This window comes from Tachysurus vachellii, chromosome 2 (assembly GCF_030014155.1).
Source record: "Tachysurus vachellii isolate PV-2020 chromosome 2, HZAU_Pvac_v1, whole genome shotgun sequence".
Lineage (NCBI taxonomy): Eukaryota > Metazoa > Chordata > Actinopteri > Siluriformes > Bagridae > Tachysurus > Tachysurus vachellii.
The window spans coordinates 28,328,978-28,339,384 of record NC_083461.1 but is presented as its reverse complement, the minus strand read 5'-3'; the positions used below and the strand labels follow the sequence as shown (position 1 = coordinate 28,339,384).

General features: G+C 36.8%; 1 protein-coding gene across 1 annotated transcript; it reads right to left on the bottom strand.

The window, feature by feature from the left end:
- Positions 1-1,490: 1,490 nt before the first annotated feature.
- ltb4r2a (leukotriene B4 receptor 2a) lies at positions 1,491-10,115 on the bottom strand. The gene is made up of 5 exons (XM_060891796.1): positions 9,947-10,115; positions 3,920-4,564; positions 2,909-3,109; positions 2,779-2,816; positions 1,491-2,655 (listed from the first exon to the last, which is right to left on the bottom strand). Exons 2-5 carry the CDS (start codon positions 4,502-4,504, stop codon positions 2,358-2,360), a joined length of 1,122 nt encoding a protein of 373 aa, XP_060747779.1. The 5' UTR covers positions 4,505-4,564; positions 9,947-10,115; the 3' UTR covers positions 1,491-2,357.
- Positions 10,116-10,407: the final 292 nt, after the last annotated feature.

Below are 10,407 nucleotides of genomic sequence, written 5' to 3'. Positions count from 1 at the left end.
TTCTTTCTTTCTTTCTTTCTTTCTTTCTTTCTTTCTTTCTTTCTTTCTTTCTTTCTTTCATTAATTCGTTCTTTCTTTTCCATGTTCTTTCTTTCTTTCTTTCTTTCTTTCTTTCTTTCTTTCTTTCTTTCTTTCTTTTCCATGTTCTTTCTTTCTTTCTTTCTTTCTTTCTTTCTTTCTTTCTTTCTTTCTTTCTTTCTTACTGCTGATGCTGAGGATTTTGAAATACTAAAGTGAACACACATTTACTTCCTCTTCTCTGTATTTCAGTCTGTACTACACACACACACATTTCACTTCCTGGACATAGTGTTCTTGCTGCTGTCCTGACAAGTTGCAAAATGATTTTCTTTTTTCTTTTCTTTTACACTACTTATTTTTCATTTTTATTGCCACACATCCACACACATTTTAGAACAAATAACTCAAATGTCACTGAAATATTCACTTATATCAACAATATAATAAGTGTGTAAAACAAAAACCTCCGTATTTCACCATTAGGGAAACTGACATCTGAACTGACAGCATACATCTGATTCTGAAACTTTAATCCACTTATTTATAACTGCATATATAATGTATAATGACAGATAACTACGTTTATGACTACATTTATAACGTCATTTATAAAATAATTTATAGCAATTATATATCATATAATTATATATATAGCAATAATTTATAGTCATATATAAAATCATATATAACATAATTTTTAACATATATAACGTAATTGATAACCTCATATATAACATAATTTATAACATCATAAATATCATCATTTATAACGTCTTTATAATATCATATGTAACGTCATATATAACATCATTTATAACACCATTTATAACAACGTCATATATAACGTAATTTATACTGTCAGTTATAACATCATTCCTAACGTCATTTATAACAACATACATAACATATATAACGTCATTTATTATATAATTCATGAAGACATTTCAAAAGACATTTATAAAATTATTTATAACGTCATTTATAATGTCATTTATTACAATATTTATGACATCATTTTTGAAATCATGTAAAACAAAACATCATTCTTAATGTCACACAAAAGGACATTCCTAACATCAGAATAAACATCTCTGTATTTTACAAATTCAGATTACCACAAGTGAGTGGTGATCGTGTCCTGCATCGTTCATAACCTCATAACATCATTTATAACATACTGCACAAACTCAGGCATCCATTCAGACAGCCGTAGAATCCCAGTGTAACAGAGTTTTTTTGTCCAGACTTTTATTACAGAATCCTAAAACCTCATCCTGTCACTAACAGACGGATGATCTGACCAGTCCAAAAGTAAAATCATACCGTTACATATGCATATATATATATATATATATATATATATATATATATATATATATATATATATATATATATATATATTTAATTACATAAATTACATTTGGCCATCCCCCTTCATTAACTTATGCGTGGTGAAGAGAATGGTGAAAATACAGAAAATTATAAGATTATACAACTAGTCTTAAAATTATTCATTGATTTGTATTTATTAATATAAGTCGATTTTATAAAGTTATTGAAAACTTTTTTATCAGTTTGAAATGAATGAAAACGTTTCGGTGCAAAAAAATGAAAACGTAACTATATTTAACGAATTTTAAAAAAACAATCAAAGGAATAGGTCGTGTCCTGACACAAAAAAGCACAGTCCAAAACCTATGGCTAAAACGTCAATGCTCAGAATATATTAGGATTCCCTGGATACATTCCCTGGATATGTTTATGCAATTATCCAATCACATGAAAGATTGGGGGGGAAAACAAGGGGGCACAAACTTTTGCTCTCAAATTAATGTTTATTTTTTGTTGTTTGTTTTTGCAATTTTATTATTAGTGATATTTTGCTCTTCCAGATGGTTCACTGGTGTGAACACAGTCTCTATTTCATTTTTCCTTGAATGACAGAACTTGTATGAATATAAATGTATTTATTTATTTATTCGAAGCTCTTTCCATAACAGATGAAATTAATCCCGATGTCTGTTAACAAAAAAAAATCAGTCATGTTGCATTGAAACACAACATTTATCCAGTGCGTCATGACGTTAAATCGTGTGATGTTTTGGCGCGACCTGATGGACAGACCTTGAACTGCCTGAGATCTGAGGTCACGTGTCACCCTGATGCAATGTTGCGAGAACCTTCACTAGGACGCAGTGTTCCTCTGATCCGTTCAGTCTGCTGTATCAGAATAAAACTCCCCATGACGTCATTGGATGTGTTTGAAAATGTTTTTTTCCCTCATATCTGACATCTGAACGCAAATCCTAAATGTTTCATACAGGACCTCACTCTTTTCAATTTTGCACACGTGTCGCTTTGATGTTAACACTTGTGTTCACGCTTGTCGTGGATTCAGACTCCTTATCACGCAGTGCGTCGTTTTCTCCCACTTCACGCTGCTGGTTTACGCTGCTTTGAAATTTACGAGACATCAAATCTCGTCCTGTGGCATCAAAGAGACGCGCCATGAAGGCCAGACCTGCCCGCCGCATGTACTGCTTTCCAACACATGTGTACAGGATGGGGTTGATGCAGCTGCTAAAGAAGGCCACCGCAGCAGCGAAGGGTCTCAGCTTCGTCCGGATGTCGTGTCTGACAAGATAAAGAGAGGAACGATTAGTGTGTTGGAAGAACGTGTAGTGTAGATGGGGATTATGGGGATTGGAAGCTATCTAGGGTGTTGTGTATGTTTCTGTATGTTTCTGTGCCGCTTACATCTTTTGTTGCGCGCTCACAACCAACCCTTCAGCCACCTGCAGAGAAAGGGATTTACTGTAGATCAGGTTTTATTTGATAAGGTTCATAAAATTTTGGAAGTTTTTACCAAACACGCACACACACACACCTGCAGCATGTTGACGACATGGTACGGCAGCCAGAAGAGAGCGAAGGTTATGACGATGATCAGAATGAGCTTCTCGCTGCGAATACGTCTCTGAAAGCGTGTGCGGCGAATCCTGAGAAGAATCTGAACGTAACTGATTAGAATCAAGCTGTAGGGCAGCAAGAAGCCCAGGAACGTCTCCATGGAGTACTGCATCACCACCTACAACACACACACACACACACACACACACACACACACACACACTTAATAAAATGTCAAACCTAAAGGTGGATAAAGTTCTATAAAAGTAAGATGCACAAAAACTTTCCTTTTTTGGCGAATATACATCTTAAACACATAAAGAGTCAAACAATGTAACTAATGTTTACTAATGCAACAGCTTGTCAAAGTAGCTTTTTTTTGGTAAACACATTTAATCAATGTTTATTAAATATATTTTACATCCAGCATCAGAGTTTTGTAAGAGTCAGCAGGAGGTTTTCCGGACACAGGAGCTTACACTGTGCAGCTTCTCGGACACTTGGATGTTCTACTGTAATCAAAAAATCATGTTTAACCAGTTGGACCTGACAGGAAGGATACAGTGACTCAATTAATCACTCTTTGTGGAAGAGTTAATCGGGTTCGAGTCCTGTCAGCCAGGAGGAAGAGAACTGGGAAAAGAGCAAGCTTTACGACCCTATAATCTATGTAGGTGTTCCTATTAAAGTGGCCATGATATATATTACATTTGAAACTTTTACACTGATGAGTTTTGTCTTGGGGTGCACAAACTCTCAAATGTGTGAATCCGGTTTCTGTTTGAGTTTCACAATTCAGTTCCTTTAAGTGTATTTACATCTAAGTGGATTAAACCAACTGGGAAATTTTGGATTTAAAGACATTCTGTGACTGTAAAATAATCCCCTCGGGAGCGATAACGTAACTCCGCCTCACTACATTGCTGATTATTTTCATTGACTCTTTTTTTGTTTATTTTTAAATGATGATGTATTTTTGTTTGCTCACATATTCAGGCTTGGAGTGTAGACAGTCACACACAATAGTGTCGTTTTGATTTTTTTCGATGTTTCGAAACACCAGAACAGGCGCAGCCAGAGCCAGCGCCAGGATCCAGAGGGCCACAAGAGTCCGTACGACGGTCCTGCGCGTGCTGAAGGCAGCGAGATGCTGCGGCCACACCACGGCCACCAGCCTGTGGAGGCTCATCAGTGTGATCAGGAAGATAGAGGCGTACATGTTGGCGCAGCAGAAGTAATACAGGACCTTGCACATGGCCAGGCCGAAGATCCAGGACCGCTTGAGGAGGTAGATGATAAAGAAAGGTGTGAGCAGCATAAGCATGCCGTCTGCGCAGGCCAGGTTGAGGATAAGCGTTGCCGTCACTGAGTGGCGCTGCGTTCTAGCCACCACGCTCCAGATGACAAAGAGGTTGCCGGGAATGCCGAGGACGAAGGCGATGCTTAGGATCAGAGCTCCTGATATGGTTCCTTCAAGGCTGCTCAGGATATTAGACGTATTGTTTGGGGAGAAGGACGTGGGGTCAGCGATCCCTAAAGAGGAAGTGAGTCCAGGAGTTGGCATTAAAGCCATGATGATGACGATGATGATGATGATGATGATGAGGATGAGGAGGAGGAAGAGGATGATGATCTGGAAAAACAAATACACGAGAACTTCTGTTTCACACGTCAATCATTACTAATACTTCATACTGTAGCTAGTTCTCCAACAGCTAGCAATAATAATAATAATAATAATAATAATAATAATAATAATAATAATAATAATAATAATAATAATAATGACAACAACAACAACAACAACAACAATAATAATAATAATAATAATAATAATAATAATAATAATAATATTTTGCAGAGTGAATGAAAAACGTAAATAAAGAAAAACAAAATAGTAAACTCAGCAATGTGATACACAAATGCATTAATATAAAAGGATAAAAAGGATAAAACAATGTAAAAATATGGGAAAATATTGTCATTAATATGTACAATTGTGAAAAATTGAACTGTAATATGTAATAAAAATAATAAATAATACATTTATTTATTTATTTACTTACTTACTTACTTACTTACTTATTAAATAAATAATATTAATAATACTATTTTCGGACTGGTGTAAAAGTATCGTAAACAATGTAAGGTAAAAACACTATGAAAGTAGGATTTTAGCTTTACAATTTGAATAAATTTTATTATCATTATTGTTTTTTATTTTTATTAATTAGTGATTGACGGAAACTGATGGATGATTATTGGTGTGTTATTAAACTTTGATGGAAAAAGATAATGATGAAAGGCTAGAGGCTAGCAGTTAGCGGTCTGTCTTTTTCTAACGTGCTCTTGAAATTGGATCAGTCTCTCGAGCCGGGTTTCATCACAGACGTCCATTAACTCACCATTAAATCACCATTAAAAACCATGTCTTATTATCTAAAAGCCATCAGCACAGAAAACTAACCTCCTGAGGGTCTAATAAATCCACCCAAAAAGCCTTCTGAAATCACTCACAGCTCAATTTTACCACCACTGATCACCACTGGGACATCAAACATATTTAAAAACTTTTAAAATGCCATTAATGACTGCTCTGAATCTCAAAAAACACTCTGGATGTGAGGACAAAGTGGAAAATTTCCCATAAATATTTTTATCATAAGTGTCACCATCATGATTAGTCAATTAAGAGTGGAAGCATTCGGTCAACACGGAAACACGAGGGAAAGTTGTAAAAAAAAAGACGCTTGTTTTAAACGAAAAACGGAAAATTAACGTTTGTAAGTAATGAAATGAAGCGACGTTGAGTTTTCAGGCGCAAAACTAAAGCAATAAGGAGATGATTTGTGTTTAACAGCTTCCAGAAAACATTCAGTCTCTTTAAGATTGTTGCCTATACAATATGTGACTTCTGATTAATTCATGAGTAAGCTAGCATTAGCATACTAGTACTTAATTCAAATTAATGGGAATTAAAATAACGGGTCTGTAACTGACATTTATCGGTATCTAGTTAATAATTTAAGCCAGCTACTGGAATATGTGCTAATCGAAACTTTTGTATTAGCAAAGGAACAGCCAGTTAATGTTAGCTACATCCTGAAGCATGGGAATGTCTGAAGTGTTGCTTTCGTACGAGTTGCTTTCGTTAGCGTCAGCATTAATTCTTGGTTGTGTTCAGAGCAACGAAAATAATCCAGGATGTATTCTACATTAGCATCATAAAAACAAAATAAAGGAGATGAAATAGGTCAAAGCCACCACCGTGCCAGTGCAAGCAAGCCTGAGTGATATAACTTGAAAACTATGGTAAATAGGTCATGACCGCAATGATGAGAGCTACACCCTGAGCAGTCAGAGTGAGACATAATGATTAAACCAGAACAGAGATGAGATAAAATCTGGACAGTCACAAAGCTCACAGACATCTACAGAGCGAGTGATGACAATACTGCACTTCAAAACCACCAACAGCATCGATTTCTTTCGTCTCCTCTTATGCGTAGATATGATTATTTCTGGTTTCAAGGGGGCCACCGAGACTAGCTGCGGTTACGAGGCTAGCTTTTTGCATGAAGACACCATTAAGGATGAAATGTATTTGATTTCAAATGATGCTGTTTGGAAAGCGAAGGAATGCTGTAAGGAATGTGCGGCCGATGCTAAATTGGTGGTTATCCACTCCCACTCCGTCATGTAGCATCAGTACATTTACATTTACAGCATTTAGCAGCATCAGTAGCTCCTGTTAGTAATCTGTAATCAGCATGATTTGGTCTGGTGTTTTATTGATGTCTACATTTTATGAAGTCTGTTTTTTTAAGTGTAAAAATACAGCAGATGAATACAATAGAATGAGTGATGATATGAATATTTTGCCATTGTTTAGAAATAAATATTTAAATTTGAGTCCTTTGATCCTCTGATTTTGAATCACAGAATCATAAAATTCTGCAGGAACTGCAAAAAACCAAAGATTAATATTATTAACTAACTTATTAACTAACCTGAATCTTTGTGTTGTGTGTGTTTGAATATCCGAGACACAACGCACAGGAGTGATTCTGTTTAATTCTACACCTTTTATATATGACTAATGCTTTAAAATAAAGCGCTACTGTTCTTTTAACTGTTCTTGTACTGTTCTTTTAACTGTTCTACTGTTCTTTTGTCCTTCGTGATATCAGCCATGAGAAGAAATTAGCGTTGTGAATTAGTGATTAGCAAAAACCGCAAGTATTTCCAGACTTATCTATGTGTACAAATGTACACTCTGTTTGTCCAAATAAATCACTCTAATGGATGCATCGACAAGATTATATCAACCAGATGTGGGTGAGAGCCACAGGTTTGGTGTAGTGGCTATAGAACCTTTAGTAAGATAAGAAGCAGCCCGAAGACGTATGCGGTGGAACTAGAAGTACTAGAGAGAGCTAGAAGACTGAGTTCTCAGAGGATGAAAAGAGGCAGAGCGAAGGTTTGTGAAGAGTGTGTTTAGGAAATGAGTCAACACTGCTGTCTGGAGAACGTACAGTCCTTATATACAGAGCAATATGTGAAGAACTCACAATAAAATGGCTTCAAATGGGTTTTTAGTTATTATCAGATACACAAGGAGGATCTACCTGTTATAAAGTCATTAGGATATTAGCAGCATTATTTATTTACACTACAGCAATTACATGTTTATTACAGGCAAAAAATTCTGTTTGCAAAAAATTATCTTATCAAAGCCAGCAAGTGAAATGATGTCAATACAATAAAAAACCCAAATAATCTGTTACTAATTACAGGCTTGGAAATATTCTTAGTTTTAATAGAGCTGGAACTGTTTCTAATTGATTCGCAGTGCTGGATTTGTGATTTCGATTTGATTCGGAGGATATTCGAAACTAAATGATCGACTTTTTAAGGTTTTATAACCAAAACAAAATGTACAACAGGTTCATATCTGAATAAATAGAGCTCCAAAGTTGGCTAAAATGCCCGGGTTCCACTGTATTCAGTGATGTTTGAAAGCTAATAAAGAGCTACACTTAATGGTTACAGCACGTTATAACATAATGGGCGTGATGTTTCTTTACAACACGTTGTGTTGTGTGACGTCATCACAAAACGTGTTCAGCCAAAACTCTCTTCTGTGTGGATGTAATAAGTCTGTCTGTGTTTTACCCTGTTTCTGTCTGCTGTCTGCCCTGGTGTTAATTGTTTGCTCCGCCCACTCATTGGTTACCACGGACATTAATTGAACTCCATCTCTCCTTTAGTGTTGTCTTTGTCTCTGATTGTTTCTGCGCTGTGATTGGTTCCTGTCTGTTATTTATACTCTGTTTGTTCACTTCCCTGGTGTTGGTCGTTGTTGCATGTTGGATGTTTTTGTTCCTGTTCCCGTTGCTAGCTCTGTGCTCTGCCTTGTTCTGTCTGCCTGCCTGTTCCCGTTTCCTGTTAGCTCTGTTTTCTGCCTTGTTCCGTCTGCCTGTCTGTTCACCTGTTTTTGTGTTTTGGATGATTAAAACTTTAAAACTGCATTTGGATCCTCACTCGCCTTTGTCCCGCCCTAACAGAGGAACATAAGTAAAGCAAAATTAAATGACCACAGCAATCTGAAAACCTCTGAACATCCTGGAGTGAGTGAATGTATGGAATGTTATACCATTGAGGAACATCCAGAAAAGCAAGCAGATCGAGAATCGTCCTGTCAAACAGCAACTCCTGTTAGTAATTAGCAATTCATTAACACTTTACTTTAGCCAATTGTCTATAGTGATTGCGTAAGTATAATTCCTGACAGTATCCAGGTGAAGGAGGGAAAAGAACAAACAGTACAGAGTGTGATGAAAGAAAGTTCAGTGTGATTCATTATGATTCAGAGTCTTATTGATTAGAGCAGCAGGAATTAAGTATAAATCCACACATATCCAGCTGGGATTAAAATAAAAAACTCAGGCAGGACGGCAACCTGGGCGTAAACGTCATTTTCATGAATAGTACAATTCGATTACAACTCAGTTCTTATCAAACTCTAAGAGCTCTTCACTCAGGTCTTCACTCATTCTTTTTTTAATTCCTGACTCGCAGGATTTTGTCTGTGTTTCCGTATGATCGCTTATTAACCCGATTAACCGTGCGGCTGTTTTAGATGTGCTCTTATTGCGGTCACCAGAGGAGAAGCAGAGGACATCTGTGGACAACATCTGTGTAATCTGTTCCAGTGGGTGAAGGTGAAAGATCTGAATTTGTTAGATAAAAACTAGAAGTCAGAAGTTGGATCACTTAAACTGTTTATGTTTTACGTGTGAGACTTGGGAAGAGGTGTGTCACTCATGGATGTCTAAACAGTGCGAGGTGCAGTGCAGATTCGGGTGTGTGTGTGTGTGTGTGTGTGTGTGTGTGTGTGTGTGTGTGTGTGTGTGTGTGTGTGTGTGTGTGTTAGGTGTTAGTATGGGAACAGGTTTTACATCCAGATTTGACAAGCGAGACCAGACTTGAGAAGGGAGCTGAGATTGTTTTAAGTTGGAAAAACAGGCAGATTTCAACATTTTCCTTTCTCAGAACATGCTCCCAATCTGCCGTGACAATAAATAGATCAACAAACGAAGGACGTGCAATCATTTGGAGTTATGAAATTACACACACACACCAAAAAAATACAAATACACACACACGCAGCAAAAAAAAGGTTCCCATTAAACGTCACCATTCATAAAACGCATAACGCAACAGTTACAGTTTGTGAGAGGGACTTAAATTCTTGGCGCCTTCCAGATGTTCAGGCATTCACGAGTCAGATGTGTGTCAACATCTGAAGCACGGATACACCCATATTTGGCAAGGATTTTATACACACACATACAGTACACAAAGTGATAAAAAAAATTTTTTAATAAAGATTAAGTTTCTTGAGTCATCTGAGTTTTCGAGCACAAATGACAAATAAACCAGGAATGTTGATGAGTAACAAAATAAAATAAAACATTTTGTGAACAAGTCGACATGAATTTAAGTTTCTTACCTGATCCAGAAAGACAGAAAAAAAAAACAACTAGTCACGTTAGTCTTGATGTTTCTTTAGCATGTATTCATCGTCTGTTTGGTCCTCGTGGTTTCTATAATCTCTACATTCCACAGTCCTTTATCTCTTTCTCTATCTCTATGTCCTTCTCCCTGATCTTCTCTTGTGCTCTCTGGGTTCTCTCTGAGATGTCCGTAGCTGTAGGCTTTGACCGGAGTTTACTCCTCCTCCTTCCTCTTATCTCTAACATCTCATATACAGCCTGCTGCTGTGAGATCTGCTGTAATATTAGGAAACCACACACACACACACACACACACACACACACACACACACACACACACACACACACACACTGTCTACTGGCGTTTCCCAGTTTCCCAATCCTGTATCCTAGACAGACATGACAGCAGCGTTATTGATGATTAATACAAATGTGTGTTCAGGCAGGTAAGGTGCTG